At 44.0% G+C, this 27,060-nt stretch overlaps 1 protein-coding gene across 5 annotated transcripts in view; it reads left to right on the top strand.

Moving 5' to 3' along the window:
• The window catches only part of KIF2A (kinesin family member 2A), a 525,241-nt gene that overhangs the window by 479,896 nt on the left and 18,285 nt on the right, over nt 1–27,060 (top strand). For all 5 annotated transcript variants that reach the window (XM_086960677.1, XM_086960679.1, XM_086960678.1 and 2 more), the window contains one exon: nt 9,413–9,548. In XM_086960677.1, coding sequence (XP_086816803.1) covers nt 9,413–9,548 — 136 coding nt within the window. The remainder of the gene's footprint in view (nt 1–9,412; nt 9,549–27,060) is intronic.

Raw genomic sequence — 27,060 nt, forward strand, 5'->3', positions numbered from 1 at the left:
TGCAAAAACGAGTTTCCAAATAGTTTCTTTGTGAGGATCTGCCCTTAAAAGAGGACTTTTGTTGCAGAGGTAAGGCATACCGGTAAAGGGTGACAGAGTTTCTTCCCTGCTGCTTCCATAAATTGCACAAAGTTGCTTGCTAACTAAACGTCTCTTCCTCCAAGGCATGCTTTCACTGCTTGTCTGCAGGTTCTTATCACCTTACTTACAAAAGAAGGCTTCAATAGCTGACGTCTTTCGACTTCTAGTTCTCTGCAGATGCACAGGAGGACAATACTCTCTCTTTGGCTTCGTCGCATAAACAGGTTGTCAGGCGTGGGAGATGTTTCCAGGGGGGAAGATGCAGCAGGACTAGTAGAATGCCCATTCAAAAGTGGAGGTATTTTTCTTCCTTCCTCCTGTTGAAACCTACCCCTAGGTAAGGCTGCGGAGAGGGCTTAACGTAGCTTTGCACATTAAACCATCCATGTGATCTTTCTGAGTGTTGCCTTGTCTTCTACTAGGGATAGATTTTTCACTGTCTTGTTTACACGTTGTTTGAAGCAGTGATAAGACCACGAGGTCACCCAAAGTTCATCCAAGCCTAAACTCTCTTTTGATGCTGTCAGATAGCTCATAGCTGCACAGTCTCTATTTTGGTGTATTTCGTTCCTTAGATAGAGTAAAGAGATCCTGGTTTGGCATTTTTAATCCGGTACCTGCTCTTGGGGTAAGCTCCTTAGCAAGCTATATCTTGGCGCTGTATGCTGAATTCCAGCCATATTTGGGCTGGCGAGACGTACTTGGGTAAATTGAAGATCTATCTGGCCACTCGTGAAACAGTTCTATCTAATATGGCCGCATCTCTTACCCTCATGCATTTCACTCCCATAAGTGATTGCCGGAATGAGCTTTGCTTGCCAAACTTTTAAAAAAGGAGTAAGGTTTGGGCCAGTGATTTTATTCTTGATGGATCTCATTGCTGCAGCAGTGGAGTTGCCTCTTCTTTTGACAACGTCTTTGTGTATGTTGTAGGACCCCCTGTTGTCCCTTATCACTCCTAGATATTTATATTGTTTGACTACTTCTATTTTTGAGTTAGCCATATGCCAGTGGAATTTGAAAGGTTCCTTTCTTGGGTGAATCCTCATTATCTTACTTGTGTCGTAATTGATGGTCTAACTGTTATTTACCTAATATCTGCTAGTTGTGTCTAATAGGTGTTGAAACAACTATGATGGGTCTTGGCTCTCACTCAGCAAGGCTGAGCCAATACAATAATAGAGCAAAACAACTGCCAATGCTGAGACTGACTAATCAAATATTTGGGGTCATTTCATGAACGAAAACATGAAAATCTGCTTTAAAGATTGCAACTTAGTCCAACGCCCATTATTCAATATTCATTTAATTTTTCAGTTATTTTATCAAAGGACAGCACATTTTAGTTGTGCATTTCAATACATGAAAAGCAAACACATTTGTGCAAAACACTGATGAGGACACACTAAAACAATTTCATCACCATACACTTGGCCAATTCCACATTCATATCACATTCATACAAACATCCATACTAAAAACAAAAAATGAAAAGGGGTCTCTTTGTCACTTCAACATGTATGATTAAACATAAATGGAACATGTGTCACAGATTTAAATTAATCCAGTCTTTTGCAAGGGAACTGTTTCCTTATATCCACAGGTAACTTCTATGAGTTCAGGGACCAAGTTGGTCGACGCGTTTCGAACCCCAGCTGTTTTGTGGGTTCTCCTCAGGACCAATAACTATCTACAAAAAACACAACAAAATAACATGTATTTAGACTAGCTAAACTCCACTTGACCTATGGCCTTAGGTCAACATTTCGACCCCCTAGTAGCTTCCCTACCTTCAGTACTCCAGCTCATGATTATAATCCATGTATGCCAAAATCCATGTTTCACACATAGACAACACTAAAAAAAGGGAGAATGGAAAGTACTCAGGTAACAACATGTGAATAGTGATAAATGACTGCATAAAACTTAACGCTCCATTAAGGTGGCTTACCGTGAAATGCACGGTTGAACGTGTAAAATAAATCCTTCTGTATCTGAGTGGTGGCTTTTCTGTTTAATCCACCGTAAGAACTAGTGTCCTCAAACCCTAGAATGAATAAGATCAATGCCCCGTTTTAATGCCGGCAGTAGAAAATACATCAGCTTCTAATACTAAACTACCGCCGTTGATCACTTACCCCGGGTTGATGGGTTCAATGTTCGCAGTTGGTGGCCAACGTGCTCAGCTTCACTTGCAGGTCTTCATCTAACCTAGTGGAAGCGTAAATCATGCCGTACATTAGTCCAAAGGGAGCCCTTCTAATGGAACAATTACGGTGGTGTAGTCCGACTGTGATCTTACCGGGCGGATGTCGATTCCGTTTACTGAACGATTCAATTCCCGTTTCACAAGCGTCAGGTGTTGAAGGCCTATGGAGGTTCGACTAACCAGCACAAGATCATCTGCGTACAGGAGGTTCGACAGTGACAGCCCTCCTAAGTTTGGTGCATGCGAGTTACACGAGCCAAGTTCAGAGGATAAATCAGACATGAACAAGTTAAGAAGTGTCGGAGCCAGGACGCATACCTGTTTAAGCCCCATGGTTGCTGGAATACTCCGAGACAGGAACTTCTCATCTCCTAGTTTGACTTGAACCCACAAGTTTGTATTAGCTGGTTTCGGAGAACAGGAGGTATTTTTTTGTCTTTAAGCTTGCGCCAGAGTTTGCGCCTGTCAATTTTATCGCACACTAATGAGTAATCAATAAAACACATAAATAGAGGATATTTTGCTGGTTTCACCCGGTCGATCTATAGGGACAGGGCAAGTATGTTTGTTATTGTACCCATGCCCTTGCAGAATCCCGTTTGGTTGCTGGGTACGGTTGCTTTTTCGTCTATCCAGGCAGTGAGATCCAGGAGTAAGCCAGTGTAATATTTTGCCTCTATCAATTGAGGCCACCAGCCTCTATAACTGCTTGCTTAATTTTTATCTCTTTTTTTGTGTATTGGGACTATGATTGACCCCCCCTCCATGAGGATCCTCTTGTGATTTGTGTGAACAAAGGTAGCAAGTTGGAGGCCCAAAATGCCGGATTTTTTTTAATAGGCCTAGTGAGATCCCGTTGGGGCCCGGCACGCCCTCCCTTTTGCCTTTGTCTATCATTTCCAGGATCTGGTGGATTGTAAACACAAAATGTTTGTTTCCTGATGTGACATTTAGGTTAATAGTAGATCCGTCTGAAATGTGATGTATGCTGCGCTCCTGATCGGAGTTGAAATTATGAAATGGGTAAGAGACCCAAGCTTCCTCTGTCAGGTGTGAATTGATTCTTAGAGCATTCGGGTCTTGTACCAGTCTTACCCACAAATTTTCTTCCGAGTCCCTTTTTGCCTCCCAGATTACTTTTTTTTCCTTTCCGCTTTAAGTTGGACTAGGATCTGTGATGTGATTGGCTGGAGTTTAAATGTTCTTTAATGAGGTTAACTCGTTACTAAATGCAAAAGATTTTCAAGGAAGTTTATTCTGTACGCTGTTATACTGCATTTGACTGTTACCGTGGGTCAGCCACCATGACGACTGGGAAGATTCAAGCATGTGAATCTATAAAAGATATCAATACTGGAGAACCACAGTGTACAGATAAGTTACTTATTTTTTCTTTGTTGTGCCTCACCTTTCTAAGGAGAAGAGACTTCACAAACTAGATCTGAAAAGGACTCTCGGCTTTTCCATTGATCGTACCAAAGATCACCGGGTGGACAATCCACTCTTTATCAGATTCTCCGAGCAAAGAAAGGCAAAGCTGTGCAAAAAAAGAACCATCTTGCATTGGATCATACTCTGCATTAAGATCAGCTGCACCCTCACCCAACTGCAGCCCCCTGAAAGTTTGCGGGGTCATCTACAAGAGCCAAGGATGCTACCACTGCTTTGGCATACAGATGCCAATTTTGGGCTTTTGCCAGACTTCTATGTGAACATAACTCTATACATTCAGGAGGCACTGTTATCTAGACAGCCAGGTCTACACTTTCTTCTGTGATCATTGTAAGTCACTCTTGTGTTTGTCCCTGTGTGTGTGGCGTTGTGTGTTTTGTGTTTCGCCCTCCCTATGCTCCGCCCCCTGCGGGGCTACGCGGGGGCTTATTGTGAGCAGACCCGATGATGAAGCATGTCACACACATTTGTGTGTGAGTGAGGGCAGTTTTTTCAATAATTATTATTTTGTCAAAAACTGTCGTTTTTGTTGTGTTTCTCCTTCCCACCCCTCTTTGTGTTTATAGCCAACTGGTTTAAACATCTGTTGGAATCTTCTAGGACTAGCAACAACTGGTTATGGGCCAGTCACAGGGACCACTCCATTCTAGGAGTACAGTTTACCTGTCGTAACCAGCAGTCTTAGAGTCCTCAGTGCACTTTCCTCCTTTAAAATGATCCATCAAAGAAGTGGTCCTAATGCTGGCAAGGAATGATGCTGAACAGGTGCTCTGAGTTTTCCTGGGGTCACCTATGGTAAGCACAAAAGGAACATTAAGCTCCCTGCTTGGTGGGCTAATAAGGACTTCCTTGGGGGTGCCATTTTAATATTTAAAAGGAAGAATTTGACTTGGCAGATGTTTTTTTTAATATTATGTCCATTTATTTATAGTTTTTATTAGGCTCTCTGGGACCAACTGGTATCCTGGCACTGGCCAACCCCGTTACAGGTAAAACATGAAAAAGAAAAGAGCCATCGGATGAGACAACTCACTGTTACCAGGGAAGAGACAGCTCAGTACAATAACTTAGGAAAAAGACAGGTCTTGAGCAGCTTCCTAAAGCTAAACAAGTCATTCATAGCTCTTAGAGAGGAAGCATGTGAATTCCAGAGTTTAGTTGCTCGGACCGTAAACGTGCTGCCAACTTGCCTGCATTTCCTAAACTTGGGCTCACAAAACAAGTTAGCAGATGTAGAAAGCAGGAATATATCTTCTCAGCCTCTTTTGGAAGTGGACAGGGCCTAGCCCATGAAAGACTTCGAAGGCCAGGCAAAGACATTTAAACTGAATTCTTTTTTTAAGTGGCAGCAAGTGTTGCTCCTTTCGAGCTAAAGATGCAGATGCTCTCCGAGTTCTGTTCAAAGCAAGTTTAGCAGCTGCAATATGCACCCTGAACAAGTGGCGCTAGAGATAATAAGCTGCATCCAAAAGAAGAGCATTGCAATAGTTCAGACGGCTAAGAATAAAACTAAGGACGACCAAGGCCCTAGAAAGAGGAAGCAACGGCTGAACCTTCCGAAGTGTTTTCAAAAGGGCAAAGCAAGTTGCAGACGTTTTTATTTACATGGCTTTCCACGCTCAGTTTATCATCAAAGGTAACTCCCAGATTCCGAACTGTATTGACAGGGGCAATAGGCCTCTTGAACGATCCAGGCCAGAAATTGGGAGGTAGAGAGAGACTCCTGGATTGTGCGGGTGGCACAGTAGAGTATCTCTGTTTTATCCCTGTTAAACACCAGTGAACTGAACCTGATCCACTGAATACTATTAATCAAGCAATCCTGAAAAGGAGAGAGTTCCTTTGTGCAGGCTAGAGAAACAATATGCTGAGTATCATCAGCATAATTGATCAGGGTCACTTTATCGAACTTAATGTTGAGTTGCCAGTTTTAAAGCTGCCCGACTAGGCTGCAGTGACAGACCTAGTCACATTTTTGCCTTGTCACTACTGTGATGGCTCTAAGTGCTGCAATCCACTAGTGACATTTAACTTACTAGCTCTGGGTACCTCTGGTATCATATACTAGGGACTTACAGAGAAGTTAAATGAGCCAATCAGGAATTAGCCAATTGTACACATACTTTAGGGGTCAGAGCACATGTGCTGTGGCCTGGACAACCGACCCCATGGCACTACAGAGTCACAAAACCACCAGCAGCATCAGTCTGTAAACTTTGGGGAGGGGCATGGGGGGGATTGATGTGGCGATTATACCAAAAGAGGCCCTTCTTACACTCCTCGGGTGAGAACAAATCAGAAAGCAGCTCCAGTCTGCCAAATTTAGAGCCTGGTCTAAATTGAATATTGATGCATTTAATGCCACGCTCTCCTCTAACCGCCCCGATATCTCCCTTCCTTTGTCTTCCCTCTACCCAGCAGTCTCACATTGGCTATCCTCTTCCGTTGATTGCCATTTACCTCTCCGCATCTAGCATGTCAAAGTTAAGGCGGAGTATGTCTCCAACTCCATTTCTAACGCGTGTAACCGCCCTAAAACACATTTTGCCATGGTAAAAAAGTTAGCTGGCGCTGACGTCTTACCTACCCCTCCTGTTCTTGGGGAAGTTCAGTGTAACGAAATCACAGACTTTTTCATCACCAAAGTGGAAACTATTTAGAAATCTCTTTCAGTCCCTCCCCTTTTATGTGGTGGAGAGTCCGTTGGAACGGACCTTAGTAACGCTCCTACTGGAGTCCTGCTATCTGAGTGGCCTTAGCTGGATCAAAATTCTTTCCTTAGTTGCCTCGAAAGGGTGAAATCTGGCTCCCCCGAGGATCCTATTCCTGTTGCAGTTTTGCGACAGCTTTCTATGGACTCCCTCTTGGTCATTAAAGACTTACTTAATGCCTCGTTGCGCGAGTCATGAGTTCCTGCTGACTGGAAGAGAGCCATGGTGGTTCCCTTGCTAAAAAAAGCAGGGGGCAGACCCCAATATCCACTCAAATTTTTGCCCTATTTCCCTGTTGCCTGTGTTTTCAAAGAGTCTTGAAAAACACGTTAACATCCATTTGACTTCTCAGATTGAGAAGGTGGGATATTTACATCCTTCCCAATCAGGGTTCCGTACGTATTTTTCCACCGAAACTGCCCTTTTAGGGGTAACAGAGGCCTTGGGCTCCGCCTGGATCGGGGAAAAACTGCAGCACTTATCCTATTGGATCTAAGTGCCGCGTTCGACACGGTGTCGCACTCTGTTCTCCTTAAGGCGCTTAGAATCGCGGTAGTGATAGGACCATTATTGAATTGGTTAGCCCGCTTCCTGAACCAGCGCACCTTCCAGGTTTGTTCCCCTAATTGCTCTTCCTCTGTTCGAGCATCTGCGTATGGGGTCCCCCAGGGGTCCACGTTGAGTCCAATGCTCTTTAATATCTACGTGAGACCCCTGGCCTCAATAGTGGAGGAGGCTGGGCTAGCCCTGTACTCCTACGCAGATGATACTCAAATTATCTTTACACTCTCCTTGGACAGGACTGCTCTCCCTCCACTCTTCAACTAGGCCTGAGTCGGGTGGCTGAATGGATGCAGGCTAACCTCTTGAAGTTGAATGGGGACAAAACTGAGGTGGTAATACTAGGTAAGGACAAACACCTTTGGGGCCCTCAACATTGGCTCCCAGAAATGGGTCCGCTATCTCAACCTGTCTCCCAAGTGCGCAACTTGGGCTTCATGTTCGATGATTCTCTATCTATACGTCAACAAGCAGTCAGTGTGGCAGCCACCTGTTTTACCATCTTAAGGTTGCTGCGGAAAATCTTCTGGATGCTCCGAGCTTCTACCAGACGAACCGTGGTCCAGGCCCTTGTCATCACTCGCCTGGACTACGGTAACATGCTTTACTTGGGAGGCTGCCAGGAGATTCAGAGGAAGCTTCAACTGGTACAGAATTTGGCTGCCGGTCTCCTCTGCTGTGTCCCAAGGAGATAGTTGATCTCACCTTTCCTTCAGGACTTTCACTGGCTGCGGATAGAGTGCCGCATAAAGTTCAAGGCGCTTTGTTTCATGTTTGAAATCAAGCAGGGTTTGGCGTCCCCATATCTTCTGTCCCTCGTCCACCCTTATGTTCCCCGCCGTTCTTTCAGGTCCTCATCGCTGGGTAATTATTCGATCCCGCGGATCAGACTTGTTAAAATGGGCGGTCGCTCCTTCGCTCACCTTGGTCCGAAGCTCTGGAACTCTCTTCCTGTGACATTGAAATTTGAATCCTCATTTGCCAAGCTCTGTAAGGACTTGAAGACTTGGTTCTTCCCTCAATAAGCTGTCTTTTGACCTGCAGGCCTTGTCATCTTGGCGCCGGGAAACCCCACGGTGGGTAGCTGTGCGCCCTATAAATTTAATTACATACATACATACACCTGGGGGAATAGTCAAAAGGTGATGAATCTGCTGTTGGTCTTTTCGTCTCTTATCAGGAAGAGCAGTACCCACGGTAAGTAACTTGTTCATTAAGACAGTATTCCACATTGCAGTTATTCTGCATTTTGTCGGTGAGCTTCAGGTATTGTCGATGCAGCCTCGATTCACCACCTTCTTTCTGGACAAATAAGTGTTGTGAACTTGGGCTTTCTTTCTGTCAAAAGTGGTGTCACCATTACATATGGGACCTTCGATCATTCTCCCTGCCTTTTCCGCTTCACCTCGGCCCTCTTAGGAGGAAGAGGGGCTTCGTAGGTTAGACACTTGAAGATCAGCTTCTTAATGACTTTCTTCATCCAATGAAGGGAAAAGCAGTCCAAAAGTGAACCTAATCCAGGGTTTTCATTCAGTATATTAATATATACTGTGCTGTGGCTAAAAAGAAGCCTGCCAAGAGCTTTTTGGGCTCATTCCATCATAGCCAAGGCTGCCATGACGCTATTGGCTACAGGGGTATCGGTGTTCTGTATTTATCAGGCTATCAATTGATCTGTGTACACACCTTCTCACGGTAACAATGTCTCGACAATCAAGTCCACACGAAAGGTCATTTCGCTCACTTGATCCTGCAGGAATTCCTGAAGTAAGTCCTCAAGTCAGACCCTCCACCTGTTTGGCTGTATTCTTTGACATGTGTTCAAACAGTCAGGAATCTGCCATTCGAAATGGGCACTCTAGCCAGTCGTAGATATCTCACCATGCTCCTGCCTGCCTGCCTGTCTGTTATGTAATGTTGACTTCGAGGGTTCTGACACAGCCGCACTTGCAATCTGTCACTGTCAATCCTCATTTGAGGGCATGGAAGAGTTCCAAGCAGAACAGACTTCTGTGTGTATGGATGATTGTGGTTATGTAGGGCTCAGTCAGTGTCTTTACTTCCAGTGAAGGCATGAGGTTACCATGAAGTTCAGTGGTACACCTATTGATGTTTGGGAGCAATTGTTATAAAACATTTCTGATCCAGTTTGGTGTCTTGGAGAATTCAAAAGGTGAGGAAGCTGCAGTAAAAAGTGCATTACCAAAAGTAAGTAACTTTTGAAGCATTTGAAAGGTAAAGTTGTGCAAGGTGAAGTTTTGTTAAGTAAGATACTATAATAATCATTAGATCTTTTTTAATATGGTATTGTACCATGGGACATTCATTGAATAATTATTTAACAACAAATGTCTACTACATGTTTTCTTATAGTAACTCAGTTGTTTTGGTTATTTAGGAGTCCATACGATGGCTAGAGGATGAAAAAGCTCTTCTAGAAATGACTGAAGAAGTGGACTATGATGTTGATTCCTATGCAACGCAACTTGAAGTAATCCTAGAACAGAAGATTGATATTCTTACTGAGCTACGAGGTATGCTGCAGTAGTTACACATGGGGTAGTGAGCTGTAACCTGTGTGTCCCGTGTGATTAGTCTATTCAAGCTCTTCAGAACTATTATGGGGAAATAGTTGTGGTACTATGGAAAATTAGGCACCTCTATGACTATACAGCCCGTCTGATATTCACCCACATCACCTCTACTCTTTCAGTCTTCTGTTTTTTGGTGCTGCATATTCCAGCATCTGCTGAAACAGAGAAGCAAGATGAATAAGTGTACATAGAGGCTTCAAGTCCAGAAACAGGGAAATGTGTTGATGACCATGATCTGTTTCAGTCTAGGGTCAAGATGATTGTATAGGATGTTAACCAACATTCTAATGTCTGCAGTGGTAGATAAATTACACTAAAGCGCTTACCTTCGTCTCCACCCTGAGATTTGTTCCGCTCTGCAAAATCTGCCCGTTGTTTTCCATGTGCTTGTTTTCAAATGAATACACTTTCTGCAGATTGTCCACCTTATGACTATCCCTCCAGGCACTAGGCATGTCTGCAGACCTTTCTCTGGCTATTGCTCTTCAGGAGTGTACAGTGCTTCTTTCAGAGTTAGACTAAGTCATTTGGTAGCTTTAAAATGTATGAAAGCATATTTTTATGACTAACCTTTGAAAGAGCTTGTTCCCAAAGATTTGCCTGGATGGAAAAACAATATGGTTCTTACTGCTGCCATAGTCATGCCTGATGAGGATTACAGCCACGTAGAAGAGGTCTTCTAAGAGGATGATAACCCAATTCTCCTTCTAATACTGAATTTGGCTTATACCTAGATTTACTAAATGCAAGTTGCCTGATAACCTAACTAGAAAGGGAACCTTGAGGTTCTCCTTCAGAAAAAGTCTCCTATTTCACTACAGTGCCTTGAAAAGCATGAACAACATCTATGTAGGCTCTGTCTAACAGTTTGACTGAAACTTTAAATCACTCTTCATTATCTGAGCTTTTGTTCTGTTGTCAATGAGGCTCTTCTGAAACATGTCATTTCTGCATGGAAAGAAACCCTTATCAGGCCCAGACGTCTACAAACAAGTTGCAAATCCACATACACTTGTGCCCGGGTGATGACCATTCCTGGCATTACACCCTTCATTAGGAAGTATATGGTCAAAGCTTTTTCCTTAAGACTGTATCCCAATGACTTTCTACCAGCTTCAATGGTTGGAGAGTAGGAGAAACTTGAATCTCTGAACTATAAAACATTCACCTCCTGCAGTCTCACATTTAAAACACCCTGTGGAGACAGGACAGGATAACATCTAGTCATCAACGTACCAGATCACATGAAAGCCCCTTTCCAGTCTTGCAAATGACTGTGTCAGTGCCACCAAAGAGATCCTGAAGTGCAGCTAGTACCCTGCGGACGCCCTGGCTGGGTCCATGGGAACAGCCATCATGCTGCACTGCTATGCTTGGATGCGTACCACTGAATTCTCAAGAGCTGTCCAGGCATCTTTCATGGACATTCCCTTTGATAGCAAGCAGCTGTTTGAACTGAAGGCTGAATCTTACCTGAATCGATTTAAGAACAGCACTACTGCGGATCATACTGGGCATAGCCTCCCCAGCAGCACTGTTCCCAACACAGTACAGAAAATTTCAACGCTATTCTGGAGACAAACATTTAACAAGGGATCAGAATTCCCCAACACATATTCCACTCCAGTTGGGGCAGGTGGATGTAGAGTATGCCATCACTACCAGTCTAAACCAATCATCTCTGCATCTTCTGCTGGCTCACAACTCCTGGCACCCCCACCTCTCTACACATACATTCTCTGGTGGGTTGGGACGGGATGGGCCTTGTAGGAAACTGGAATTTTGTTTGTTGTCCCCACAACCCCCACACTTTTTTCAAAATTTTAGAACTACCAGATGCTAGTATTTGAGTCTGAAGGTGCTCAGAGGCCTGTTAACCAGATCTCTGTGTCAGTGCTCTTTCCCCTAAAACAAGCAAAGTCCATTTGTAACCTAATTGACAAGGACTTTAGCATCTCTGTAAGTCCCTAGTAAATGGTACCCCTGGTACCAAAGACATGAGTACTAAAGAGGGTCCCTAAGGGCTGTACCATTTCTTAAGGCCCACTCCGTGACCCCCACACAAATTGCATGCAGGGTGCCATTGTAGACTGCGTGTTGTGGTGCAAACACAACATGGCACACTCACTGTCTGCCATGCCAAAGTCACTGCATGTCATATATATGTCCCCCTCTAGAGCAAGCCTTGTAGTCCTAAGGCAGAGTGCATTGTATTATATGTGAACAAGAGCAGATCTGCCCCTGTTCTGTCTAGTTCATTTGTTAGATAGTCCACGTGAGCAGGGAAGCCATCTTAAGTATATGCACTGGACACTGGTCATTACGAATTCCCCAGCTTCACTGAAAACTATGGTGTGTGGTATCAAACACTTTGTCTTAATAAATCCATACTGACGCCAGTAGTGAATTTAAAATGATATGCACCCAGAGGGCCCCTTAGTGTGTTGGCTGACTGGTATTGTTCAGACTGCCACCACCGACATAACTCTGACCCCCTGCAGGTGAGTCCACACTCTGAGGCCAGAAACAATGTCTACTCCGGAGGAAGGTGTTCACACCTCCTCCAGCAGGTTTTCTAGTGATTTAGCATATCAAGGCCAGGAGCTTCAAAGTCACTTTGATATGAGACCCCAGCTTCCCCCAGACACCCGGACACTCCAGAGCAGATAAACCCACATTGATGGTGTTTCTTTGGACCTTGGCCCCCTAGCGCTTTAAGTCCTAAAAGGTTCCCCGAAATAAGATTGCAAGTACCTGTATGCAGTTTGTTTCTTTCTCTATAGGAAAGCATTACTGCTTAAAACACATTTGTGTGACATTTTTACTTACCTGTAAAAATTTATATCACAGTACTTACCCAATTACAAAGTTCTTGGTGTTAAAATCTATACAAAAATACCTTTTATTTTTCTAAATTGGTCTCTGGTTTCTTTTTGAGTGTGTCTCATGTATTCACTCCCTGTATAGAACAAATAAATGCTTTAACTGCGTTGCCCCAGAACAGAACACCGTCCCCACTATTTGCATTCCAATTATAACATTTTCAGAGTGTTTTTGTTTGTAACCAATCAGTAATTGTAATGTCAGTCTTCTTTTATTAAATTCTGAAATTGTTAATGTTCATAGTGTTGAAACATCGCACAATGATTGAAATTTTTCTAATGAATTTAATTGGAATCGCAATGTGGTTCGGGGTAGCCCTTCATCAGGGGTGAAAGTGTTCGTAGGTTTCAAAAATGCTTGCGTGGTGTTGTGAATCCATGTTGGATAGTCTCCCCAAGGGAAATATTTCAATCATTGTGTGATGACAATACTACAAGATGTCATACCCTAGCCACAACAAGGAGACTATGTGTCAGCTATAGATCTGAAAGATGCTTACTTACACGTCCCAATGAATTACAGACACAAGATATGTGTTTTGTCGTGAACAAAATACATAATCAATTAAGAGTGCTGGCCTTGGGAATAAAATTTGCACCAATGCTGTTTGCAAAGTGCCTAACAGCAGTGGCAGCCCACTTAAGAAGGCAAGGATACATGTATATCTTTACTTACACGACTGACTGTTGAAAGCAAACTCTCTAAACAAATGCAAGAGAGGTATACAAAAGGTCATTGCAACACTTTTCAGTCTGGGGTTTTTAATAAGCAAAGAAAGGTCATTGCCAAAATATGAAAACATCTTTTTGGGAGCAGGAATCAACTCATCAGAAGCAAAGGCTTATCGTTGCGAGAAAAGGATAATATCAATACTTCAAGAAATCGCCGCTCCCAGAAAGGAAGTCTCTGACAGTGAATACAGTGGGGAAAATACTTGTGAAGATGGCCTCCTTCATCCCTCTAAAACCATATGCACTGCTCCATATGAGACCAATTCAGGAATGAGTTAAAAACCAATGGTCACAAGCCACAGCGAGTTGAGAAGATCTAGTGGTTACCACGCAAAAAGTACATGAAGGGATGGCGTGGTGGAACAGGTCACAATGAACTGCAGGAAGACCATTTTATACACCCCACTCCCACAGTAACCATTACTACGGATGCCTCACATATGGTCTAGGGAGCTCATATTGTCCATCTCAAGATCAGAAGAATATGGAAGGAACAGGAAGCGGTACAACATATCAATGTAATGGAGCTAAAACAGTGCTTCTAGCCTTAAAAGCGGAAAACATCCTGAATGACGACTCCAGAACAACAACGGAGTCACGCAAGCGGAACAACGACTTGCCCGAACAACGACTCAGCCTTAACCACGCGTGTGCGTGGTTATGGCTGATTCGGTCTAATGTTCGGGTAGGGCGGTGTTCAGAGGAGCGTTGCAGAGGAACAGGTAAGAGGGGTTAATTTTCAGGGGGGTGTGGGGGTTTGGGGCTAGTTTTTAGGGGTTGCGGTTTCATTTTTAGAGGGTATGGGAGATTGTGTTTGTTTGGAAGGTGTGGAAGGGATTAGTTTGTAGGGAGTGGAGTTTGTTTTTAGGGGGCGTTGGTGATCATATTTATTTTTAAGGTGGGGGGAATTCGTTTATAAGGGGTGAGTTTGTTATTAGGATCATGATTATCTTTAGGGTTGGGGAATTAGTTTTATGGTGATATAGGTTGTATTTAGGGGTGGTTGTTTGGGATTAGTTTATATGGGGCTATGTTTGTTTATATGGTTTGTGGGGAATTCGAATTTAAGGGGTTGAGTAAGTTTTTAGGAGGTGGGGTGATCGTGATTATTTTTAAGGGGAGGAATTAGTTATAAGGGGGTTGAGTTAGTTTTTTGGGGTAGGGGTTTGGGATTTGTTTTTAGGGAGAATGGGTGAAAGTGCTTGTCAATAGGGTGTGGGGCGAATTCGTTTTTATGGATTTGGAGGGTTTGGGGGTGATCGGTGTGGTAGTAGAAAAGCATTTTTTTTTTTAACACGAAAACTTGTGGTAAAGGAATGCGTGGTAACAAAAATTGTGGGTTAGACTAGGTTGTGGTTGTGCCCTCAATGTTAGGGAAGTCGTGGTTGTGGAAATCGTTACAACATACAACCCTTTAAAAACCTTTCAGAAAGAGCTATGCTAGTTCAAACAGTCATACAACGACAATGTTCTATCGCAACAAGCAGGTAGAAAAGCAAACATTTGTTTTATTAAGTCTAGCTCAGGAAATCTGGAGGTGGGCCATTCAGAGAAAAACATTACAGCAATATATCTTCCAGGAAAAGGCAATGCCAAAGCAGACCGGCTAAGCAGAGAAGCATCCTCCACCACGAGTGGGAACTCAATCAAACAGACCTCAACAGATATTCAGGCAATGTGGGACACCAGAAATAGATTTATTCGCAACATCAGAGAATGCAAAATGTCAATTCTTTGAGTCCATACACCCACACCACCACTCCCTAGGGAATGCTCTGTCAATAGTCTGTTCAGAAATATTTGCTTATACTTTTCCCCTGATACCTGTCTTACACAAGGTAATCAACAAAAACAGTCTAAGATGATGCTAATACTCCTTGCGTCTCAATGGATGAGACAAATCTGGTTCTGGGACCTCATAGAAGTAGCAAAAAACATAGAGATTACCAAGGTAACAAAACCTGCTATCTATGCAAGGGTGGAGAGTTCATCCATCCAGAACCAAAAGCTTTGAGCTTAGCAGCATGGCTCCTGAAGACTTAAAGTTTGGTAATCTGGGTTTACCAGAAAACACAATGGGAGGTCTCAGTGAAGCAAGAAGGCCAACTAGCAATGCTACATAAGTAAATGGAAAGATACTTAAGGTGGTGCCAAATTAAAGGATCATGCTCAGGACACAACAGTCCTAAGGTACCTCACACACCTATTATTACTGCAAACTAAATTATGCCTCACTAAAGGTACATTTAGCAGCAATAGTGCCTTACAGAAGCGGTCATGTAGGTACAACTGTCATAAAGAGGTTTCTGTAGGGAGCAAAGTGGATAGCACCACCAAAAAGGGGGCCAGCAAGTTAGTTATTTTCTGCATGTAATTAGTTGTTATTTTACTGAGGGTAATTTAATTAATTTTTCTGACTGTAACTTACGGCCAGATTCATCAAGCCAAAAACGGCTCGCAAAGGGCCAGATTCTGAGAATCTGGCCCTTTGCAAGCGCTATTTTTGCATTTGGGATTCAACATCCCAAATGCAAAAAACGCATTTTTAGAAATCGCATATTTGCGAATAATTGCATTTAAGGAATCTCAATTAGAGATTCCTTAAATGCAATTCAAGAAGCATTTAAAAATTGCGAAATCGCTATTTTTGGCCGCTATTTACCGTGAAGTCCGACTTCGTGGTAAATAGCGAAAACTTAGATTTTTCTAAGTTGTATGTTGCGCACACACATGTCCAAAGGACATGTGTGTGTGTGTAACGTAAGTCTAAAATTACATTTCAGGGGTGCTACAGGGTGTCCTTTGGACACCCATGGCACCCTTGAAATCGCATCCTTATTTGCGATTCATTCCTATGGGCCTTTAGGCCTTTAGGCCCATAGGAATGAATGGGGAGTTATTCCTTATTTGCGATTAGCAATTTGCTAATCGCAAATAAGGAAGCTGTAGGAATCGCAATTTTGTTTTGCGATTTCTACATGAATCCCGTTTTGCAAGTCCTTAATAGCGATTCCTTAATAATCGCTATTAAGGACTCGCAAAACGGGACAATGATGAATCTAGCTGTTAGTCTTTTCTGCCTGTAAAATGCTTATTTGTGACTGCTGTATATTGTAATTTTTTTTAAAGATTCTTTATGAACATTTATCATGTATTTTAACATGGGTACATTGGCAGAATCGTATATTTGTATCACATATATGCATCAAAATATTGCTATTTCAAGTATCGGGCAGTTTCTTTTCCATCACTCCATGTATAGTGTCAACATCTAACCTATTTTATCATATATGGATTTCTTGGTCACAAATGTCCTTCATTCTATTCTTGCATGTTTTTTTTCGACCCCACACGTTTAAAACATTATAAATCAAGTCTCGTCTTCCGACCTTTTTTGTATACTCCTTGTCTTCACCCATCAAGTGTCCCATCTATTGCACGTATCTCCTCCCTCATCGTGATTCTTGGTCACTCATAACTTCCATTGGATGGGATAATAAGTATTCTTTAAGAGGGCCCCATATCTCTTTTGGACGCGAGGTAAGTGGAAGTAACTCTGCATAAGCAAGTGTTTGTTCCTGCCAAAATATGAGGTCTTTGATTGACTCCTTGAACTTAGGGGCCCTGCCTTGTCCCAACTTTCATGCCAGTAGAAGTCCAAGTAACACATATTTTCGAAATCCCGCCTCGATTTGTTTGGTATATCCTAGCTGAGCAACTATCCGAGATATTGTTCTAGGCACTGATATTATCTGTGTCACTTGCTGCCAGTATTGGTTCACGCCACTGCAGCTCCAGGCCTGATGCAAAATGTCAGCCCGTTCCACTCCACATCTGTCACACCGATCATTATCTCTGAGCTTATATTTATACATTTTGAGAGGAGTGTAGTAGGTGTGATGTTTAAATTTAAAATGGATAATCCGTAGTCGACTACTTGCAGCTACCTTTTCTGTTTGTATGCAACATTATTCTCAATATCTGTTATTGATGAGCGAAGTTCTCTTTTCCACTTTCCACATTCCTCTCCGTGATCTAGCACCCGGTTGGAGTGAAGAATAGTGTGATACAGTCTTGAGACAACTTGTGGGTGTCTCAGATTGCAATTGTGTGTGTAGCGTAGCACCGGTGGTTCCATCTGAAGTAGGGGTGTGTTTTCCTTAATCCCTTGTCGTGGTTGCACATTAAAAAATATATCCATGGGAGTGGGTTCTAAGTCATTAAAAAATTGTTCTAATGTGCCGAACTTACCATCATTATGTAACTCTCCCCAGCATTGTATATTTGCTTTCCTCATGACTTGCTTGAAACTTGCTTCCTGAATCACTTGTATATGTGGGTGATTTGTTAATGGAAGTAATGGCGAGTATACCATTGGGGCTTTAAGTGCATCAGCTAAAAGCCTTCACGCCTTTATTGTGCATGTCGCAGTTGTGGGATTTTTCTCACAGGGTTTAGGTGTAATGTGTATCACTCTGCGGGATCGGGTCTGCAAGCATTGTTTCACTGCCACCTGTTACATGTATTTGGGTGAAGGAAACCAGTAACTTGCATATTGAGCTTGTGCGCATATATAGAATAATTCCAAATCAGGAACATCAAAGCCTACTTGAGTACTGCCTGATTGTTTCCCATTTTAACCTCGGTAGTTTGACCCTAAACCCCTCCCCGCACCCCATGTCAGCCTAATCAATTCACTCCTCAGGGCAGCAAAGAAATGCCTACCTGGGTAGTATGGTATATTTAATAATACATACAATAATTTAGGAAGGATCACCATTTTTATGAGAGCGGTTCGTCCTGCTAGGGACAAAGGGAGCGAGATCCAACGTGTAACACAGCTTGTGATGTTTACCAATGCGGTTCCGTAATTAAGACGCATTAGCTCTGCACGATCATTCTCAATATATATCCCCAAGTATTTCACCCCAGAATTACACCATTCTATCGGTAAATCAAGTGGAAAGGGTGTTGCAGCAGCTGTGAGCAGGAGAGTTGAAATTTCCCCCAATAGATATGTATTCCTGATGCCTCCCAGAATGTAATGAACTCCCTCAAAGTAGGATGTAAATTCTGTTGTGAATCCCTCAGGTATAAAGTTACATCGTCTGCGTAAAGGGAAATGAGTATATGTCTCATAGGGCACCTCATCGCTCGTTCGTGATGGTGATGTCTCAGTTTGGCCTCCAGGGGTTGAATAGCAAGCGCAAACAGTAAGGGAGACAGCGGGCATCCTTGCTGCGTTTTACCTCCAGGGGTTGAATAGCAAGCGCAAACAGTAAGGGAGACAGCGGGCATCCTTGCTGCGTGCCCCTTGTGATGGAGCAGGGTGACAATGTCTGTCCATTGATTAGGACTCCGGTTTTTGGAGGAATTATATAAGAGTTGTATCCATGCAAGGAAGCCAATGGGGAATCCTGTGCGTTGCAGTACCCCTAATAAATAATCCCATTTTACTGTTTCTGTTTTAAAATCTTTATTTCGGTTGAGAGACCATAAAAGACAGTATTTTATGTCAACAATTAAGAAAAAGATTTAGAAAATAAAAATGGTTAAAAGAATAAGATAAGTTAAAAAGGAAAGAAAGATCTTTCATAATTTATCAATGACCACAGTTATAAAAATACATTTCATTGAAGTTTTAAAAATTGCAGACGAGCCCACCAAATTGCAGCAAGAAATCGTGAAGTAACAAATACTATATGCATGCTAGCATCGTGTTTTAAAAGCCTATACACATCTGTACAATGGGTTGCAGCGAGATTCATACATAATTGCTGTAGCTCTCTTCTTCTGATCTTAGAATAGCCTTGGCAAACAAAAAAACATGCAGTTCTGTTTCCTCGGCTAAACCACAGGCCGGGCAGGCCATGGGAACATCCTTAGACCATTTATTAACAAATGAATACAGGGGGAGACAGCCATGTCGAAACTGACAATAAAGGTTCCTAGCTAGGGTTGTACGTATGTAAACCAGGCACAGCTCTAATTGGTAGATGGCTTTCATATCCATGAACTGGCGGGTCACAGAGCCGATATTGGAGTCCTCTGACATGTTGTCAAGTTTCGCCTTCCAGTACCTAGTACATAAATATGTGCGCATGACCTTGGTATGGGCAATTAAAGGACTCACCCATAGCTCAGAACAGCCTATCTCGTTTAAGCATTTCTTGATGTGCATAAGCCATGGTAGCTTCCCTGCCCCCGGTAGGCTAAGTACTTCTTGCAATTCGGCTCTGTACTCAGCCAGTTCATTTGTTGCCCACAGACGTCGCCAATACAAGAGCGGACGCCTTGCAATTTCGTGTGCAATAGGTCTCACCCCCAAATCCATGTGCAGGGGCAACAAAAGGGGGCTTCCCAGGAGCCCTATCAATTGCCTCAAAGTTATTTTCCGTGTGGGTAATTGGCCTAAGATTCGAGTGCCCCCATAGTTCAGCCCTATAGAGCTGAGCTACTGGCCTGTGTCCTATAGATCTCTATGACCGGGCTCAGGGGGTTATGGTAGGACTTTCTGAAATATTTAGCCAGACCCCCCGCTGTCTGTGTTAATTTCAGGTTAGATCTAACCACCTGCGGTCTCCAGGTCATGTTTACGTTTAGAGTGAGGCCCAGGTAGTCAAATTCTGAAACCCTTTCTAACGGTACACCATTCATATAGAGATTAGAGCGGACTTTTTTACTGGGGTTAAAAACCATGAATTTTGTATTTTGTATGTTGATTTCTAAACCCCTAACCCTACAAAATTCGCAGAAGGCATCCAACATTTTTTGCAAGCCCGTAGGGGACTTTGCGAGGAGCAAGGTGTCATCTGCAAACATCATTGCTGGTACACTCTTGTTTGCTAGCTTAGGGGCATCAATATTCTGCCATTTATTTATAGCATCCACTAAGCCATTAATAAAGATGCAAAACAGTGTGGGAGCTAAAACGCATCCTTGCCTCACTCCCTAATTAACCGGTATATGATTAGTGTGTTCCCCATTCTTACCATATCTAATTTGGGCAAAGGTGCCAGTATGTAATTTCCTAAGAATAAAAGATAAAACAGAAGTCCCAACGCCCTGAGCACCTTCCATAGTGCCTCTCTGGGGACCAGGTCAGAGGCACTTTTGAGGTCGACGAAGACCAGATATAGGCTACTGCCCCCCATCGTTACTATCTTCCAATAGAAGAGCTGCAGCCTAAAAATCTGGTATATCGTCGACATTTTGGCCCTGAACCCCGCCTGAAGTGGGGAAAGGATGTTATTGATCTCGATCCATAGTTGTAGGCGATCCAAAATAATCCTAGCAAACACCTACTGGGAGACATCGATCAAACTGATCGATATCTGTAATTGATTGGGAGAAGAGGTGAACCCTTTTTAAATATTGGCATCACCTCTGCGCCCAGCCAAGTCTCAGGGAGGTCCATCCCTTCCAGAATGGTATTAAAGACTACTCGTAAATAAGGGCCGCAGATCTTGGGTTCCGCCCGGTACAGGTCGCCAGGGACCTAAGCCAGCTGCTTTCCCTGGCACTCTTTCAAGGGATTTGTACACTTCCTTCAGGGCGATCTTTGGGGTGTCTGGGCCTTTATCTAAAAACGCTAGAATTTTCTGCCCCTGACCAGTACATTCGTCAGGAGTTTGGGCATAAGTGAGTTTATAGTGGGCTTCCCATTTTTCTGCTGCTATATTGGGTTCGTCAGCACCCTGTCCTGTTGCAGTTCCCGAGCTCACTATATTCCAAAAAGATTTTAGGTCTTTATTTTCCAGACCTGTTTAAGATTTGCCCTCTGTTCCTCTCCCCAGGAGATTTTGGCAGCGTGAATGGCATTTTTATAGGCAAGCCTTGCCATTTTTATAGTGGGACTACACTTTAATTTTATGGCCTCTATCAAGGCACTTTTCATTTTCCTGCAATTAGAATTAAACCAAGATTGCCGTAGTTTGTGGGCACCAGTCCTACGACATTCTTTCCAAAAGACATCTTTCAGTCTCGGGAAAGCTTGGCGATTGATTTCACCTACCTTGATCAGAAGGGTTACTGAGTTTTCAGAGGTTACATATTCAAACATAGCCTCAAGGTCTGGAATGATCTCCATATATAGTGTTGTCATTTTTTTCCTGAGAATTCTCTAGCCATGACCACTTCACTCTCCTCCTGTTGTTACTGAGGAGAAACCCATCGTCTCGGTCAGTGTGACCCGGGCTATGTTCGGCCCCAGGGGAGATTACAAAACTTACCATCAGCGCATTATGATCGCTGTCCTCACGTGGTATAACTCTAAAGTCAGAGGCTAAAGACCATATTCTAGTTTCCAAAAGTATATATTTTACTGAATCGGTGGCTTTCGTGGTGTTTAGGAACACCGCCACCATTGCCAGTTCCGGATCAATGTTCTGTATAATAGAGAAGAGGGTAAGCAGATTATAAGATGTTGCTCTACCAGGAATAAAACCAGCTTGGTCTGGTAACACCAACTTCTCCATAAGCAAGCTAAGTCTGTTAGATATTTTTGCGTCATTATTAATGAGAGATAAAAGGCTGTAAGAATCACATTGATTTGCTGGTTTCCCAACTTTAGGAGAGAAGTAATGAGGGCCTCTCTCATAGAATGAGGAAGAATACCAGTGTATAGGGCTTTCTCATAGACCGTTTTTAATATTGGTACCAGCTGATCCAAAAATGCTTGATAAAAATCTATTGGAAGGCCATCTAGACCAGGTGCTTTTCCCGATTTCATCTGCATTATGGCGGTGGGTATCTCATCTTCTTCAAGGGGCACGGCAAGAAATTCCCTCTATGCATCACCCAGCCAACCTACGGCCAGATCATTAAGGTAACTATCTGGATCTAGCAGTGCCTTTCGTCTGGTGTTGTACAATGTAGTATAGTGTGCAGTAAACACTTTGAGTATATCAGAGCTGTCGCTTTGTTTCGTGCCATCCTGAGCTGGGACTTCCAGCGCATAGCTAGAAAAACAAAGCCTACGTATCTCCACCGCTAGAGCTTTGCAGGGGCGTTCCCCTTCACCATATTTGCGGGCCCAAAAATATTTCCCACAAAAGTGTACCTCTCTGTCTGCTGTCTTTTTATTCCGATAACTTATCTCTAAATTCTTTGTGCAGTGTACCATTGATTGACTTGTGCATCTCCGGCTCAACCAGTTTCAGATCTACCTCTAATGTGTGCAGTGTTCTGCGTATATCTCGGAGAACCCCAGAGCTTTTGGCAATGCAGTACCCCCTAACTGTAACTTTGAAAGCCTCCCACAAAGTATCTTGTTGTGCAACAGATCCAGTGTTACGCCCAAAGAAGTCTGCCATTTCTTGAGCCAACTCCGTACAAAACACCAAGTCTAGTGGTGTCAACAGCATCAATCTCCAATTTCTGTGGACTGTGTTGATCACTGGTGGGACCAGTGTCAAATGGACTGGTGAGTGATCGGAGTATGTTCTAGCCAAGAGTTGCGTCGCATTGATCCATGATGCTACACCCCTAAACAACCGCCAGTAATCTAATGTTGCCCAAGAAGAATGTAATGCAGTATAATGCGTGCTTTCCTTCACCTCGGGATGTACATGTCTCCAAGCGTCTAGAAGTCTATTTTCAGCCAGCAGGCCTTGTAATAATTTGTGTCTTTATATAATGGTGCGGAGGGGGTTGGACCGATCACATGACGGGCCCAGGGCTGTGTTAATCTCCTCCCCTCATTGAATGGGTGGACCCAATCGCCCATATTTTCACCCACCATGTGTTATAGAAGCCTGGGTCATCTACGTTATGCACGTAATAACTTACAAGTGTTATTGAGTCGGACCCCAGCCTTCCCCCACATAATGCTGTATCTCCCTAGTTGATCCTGACATTTGCCCAGAGGCATATATAGAGTGTGTTTTTTGATTATTATCGCTGTCCCTCTAGAGTTTGTAGAATAGGAGAAGGAAACTCTATGCTCCACCCATTTCCTAGCAGAGGATGGAGTTATTCGGAGAGCTTAGCAAGTCCCTTGTAGCATTGCATTCTGGATTTGATAGCGTACTAAATATGTTAATTAATGCCTACATTTTCGTGGGTCGGCAAGCCCTCTGACATTCTAGGTTAATAGCTGTAATTTCGATTCTGAGGTATCCTGTGTCAAGGATTGATATCGAGGCATGTTCTTAAACGGAGCCAATACCTATTACCGCCTGTATCGCTTTGTGCATATTGGAACGTATCCTGTACTGCCACCATTATGTAACAGTTATCTCTACTCACCCGCACCCACAAGAGAATCCGAATCATGCTGGTAGCTACCTCCCCCCCCCCACCCCCAAACAATACCCAACTTCAAATGTAGAATACATTTTAACCCACATATGGGGAACATCCCTAAGGGCACTCTAGGGGAGCCTACACCTTCTATCCCTTCCCCTCCAAACGGTGGAATATCTATTAAAGAGGGGGAAGGGTGCTCAGAAAAAGTTTGTTAGTCAGTACCAGCTATACACTTATCTGCTCAGTGTGTCCATTCACAGTCTTGAAGATCTGATCAAATATAGTCCGTTCCATTTGAAAGTCCAGCCTCAGTCATGCCCCATAGCATCATTGCTCCGCAACCAAGCCAAAAGTCCTGTAATCTCGTTTGCAGTTTCGAAGGCAGTAGGGGCTAACTGTCTTATCATGTGCTGCAGGTATATTATTCTGATGCAGGAGATCGTGATCGGCTCTGCAGGTTCTCGACATTCCGGTGGCATTCCTGCCGTGAGGTGCGCTTCAGAATGTCATCCACTTGTTGCATGTTGGTAAAGAAGTATTGCTTGCATTGGTGAGTAACTCATAGTCATACTGGATTCATCAATGCAGTCAATTTGCGCTTGTCACAGTTTACGTTTGGCAGGGGCGAATTTACGCCTAGCTTCTTGCACCTATGCCATTAAGTCAGGATAAATCGTACAGTAATTTCCTAAAAATTGGAGGTGTTCTGTTCTGGGGCCAATCTTAGTGCCATATCTTGATCTCGATAATTCAACATCCTTGCAGTGATTGGACGAGGTGTATCCCCTGGGATGGGGTTGGGGCCCAGTGAGCGATGCACCCTTTCTATCACCATTTGTAAGGAGGAGTCTGCCCCAAACACTGTGTGCAACAGCCGCTCAATGAACTCTTCCATCCACCACGCATTTGTGCTCTCCGGGATTCTAATGACGCGTATATTGTTGCGTCGACTGCGCGCTTCTAAATTTTCATTTTTTACGTCGATAATTTTGAGCACCATGTCCATCTGCTCCACTTGTTTCTGTACAATGGACACAGTGTCTTCTGCATCTGAAACCCGTTGCTCTGTCTCTTCCTTTTTATAGCTTGTGCACAATGGAATCCATGTGTATATTCATGGAGTCCATCTTACACTCAATATCAGGGAGTTTGTGCTTCATGGCTAGTAGGAGTTCTTTGACCTCATCCTCTGGGGCATGTGCTGCTTCCTGAATTTGTTCCGCTCCTGCCTGCTCTGATTCAACTTGAAGCGATGTGTTTCTTAGCTTCAAAGGTTAACTTTGGTTGCTTTCCGTCTGTCTTACCCATTGTGAAAGCAGTAGTCGTTCCACTCTGTGTGCCTGAAAATGTCCAAGCTCAGCACTCAATCCTCATGCATCAAAAACAATACGCAGAAGGTCTAACTAAGCTGAACCTTTCCCTCCTCACTTGCTGTAGTCTGTCCCGTGTTCTACCTGTAGTCACTGCTATCAGGGGAGACAAGAAGTTGCTGGCTGTTTCCAAGCTGTGCACCGTGGTCAGTGTATTTGTAGAATTTATTTTTACACCACAGTTATTTATCAGTTGCCTGTGCCCTCCGTTAATATCCAAGCTGCGTCATATCATTTCTCAACTGCCTTCCCACGGTGAGTTTCCTGGGGGGTGGGGGATCTCAGGTAATGCTGCCTTTACGTCCTGTGTGATGTCTCCTTTACAGCATTACACTACCTCTCAACAGCCTCTATCTCCCACATCAGCTTTGGAGTTGTCATCAGTCACCCCTTCGGACTGTTATGCCTTCACACGCAGCCCCCGTATCCTGTATTAATTATTCCTGGGCCTCAGTCAAGTAAGTCAGTAAAGAAACAAAAAGAAGGAACCCAATGATGCAAAAAAAAGTTCTCTGCCGTCCTGTTTTATACCCTGCTCCCGCATCCACTATTTATTTGCTTTTACCGTTCACGTGCGCTCTCCTTATCGCAGTCTCCCGATATGGAGCCGCACGGCCTTGAGCCAACGTTCACGCCCCGGTGCTGCGTGATGACTCCTGCCTGCCGCCTCCTGTTACCGTAATGTTGCAGCCACGTCTGGGCCTACACGGCTGACCGATGCGCCAAGGGCTCGCGGCACTCCTCCGCAGCGCGATACTTCTCAATTAGGTAGCCGGACCTCCGATGAGTCGATCGCCACTTCAAAGACGCTGCTTGGTAAGAGCTGAGCAGGATATATTTTTGTCGGACTTTATTTCAGAGTTGCCTGAGCCTCACATCGGTGTGGCCATTTAGCTTGTGCGTCACCTAGCGCCCCCCGTCACTGCAGTATATTCTTTGTTGTACACACGATTTTTTAGGAGCTGGCTCACGCTGCTTGCTCATTTTTCCTGCCTTTTCACAGCTCCCACTTCCTGACGCCCATTGCCCATCCCAGGATCTACTTCATGGAGGTCGCAGTACGGCCATGCAGCCGCTGCGTTGAAGAAAAGCTCATCTGAGACCAGACCACGCCCAGCACCAGGAATCCTGGGCCTCCTGCTACTCACAGATGATCTGTTGCAGAACTCCGAGCTTTGGATCCCAGATGTGCAACACCTGCTGCATCTCAACTTTCTGATCAACGGTAGGGCTTTACACGTGCCACCACTGTCTCTTCGCATGCAACTCAAGACCTCCCTCTCTCACGGAAACCCTCACAACACCTGCCTCACTCCCTTCCACTACCCTGGAGCAACTCGACTGCCTCCTACTCAACAACTGATTACTCTGAAAACAGGCCTTCGTAATCCGAGACACCATCACCGTCACCCCACAGCGTCCTCTTCATCAGAGACCTGGCTCAACCTCTCCGCCATCCTCGACATTGCCACCGCAACACCCAATGGCTGCAAGATGAGACCGCACCAATAAATACAGGGCAGCATCACCTTCATCCAAGAAACCATCAGTTGCACCACTGCAGAATACAACACCATACCGATCATAGAACACCTCCACTTCCAACTCCAAACCTACGGCAGAACCACCATCAGAGGGTGTTTCAGAAGACAGGATCACACCCCTGCTTCTGCAACACTATCTCCGAATTCATTGCCCCACACACCATTGACTCCAAGCACTACATCTTCTCCTGTGACCTCAACTTCCACCTCGAAGACCCTAATGACGCAAACCCAGCCAACCTCCTGGAAAGCATGAGCAGCATCTGCCTCGCTCAATTGGTCACTAACACCATACACAGCACAAGACACTTTCTCAAACTTATTTTCACTGGCAGCTACAGAGTCAAGTACAGCCATGTCACCAAACTCAACTGGACCAACCATGCCATTGTCCATTTCACCATCGCAGAACCCACACGACCTTGAACAGGTCGTCAAGAATTTCTCCACCTGGATTCCCAACAGCAGCAACAGGGTTGCTCCTATCAGGCCCTCCACGATTTGGAGAACCTCCAAACAAGCGAGCTGATTTACACCAGCACTCAGGACCATGAAACGCAACTGCAAACGTCTAGTAAGAAGATGATGCACCAGTAAGGAACCCACAGACGGAGCCATCGTCAAGTCAGGCCTCAACAAATACCACCAACACCTAAAAGACATGAAAAGATGCGCC

The sequence above is a fragment of the Lissotriton vulgaris genome, chromosome 3_1 (genome assembly GCF_964263255.1).
Source record: "Lissotriton vulgaris chromosome 3_1, aLisVul1.2, whole genome shotgun sequence".
In the NCBI taxonomy this organism is placed as follows: Eukaryota; Metazoa; Chordata; class Amphibia; order Caudata; family Salamandridae; genus Lissotriton; species Lissotriton vulgaris.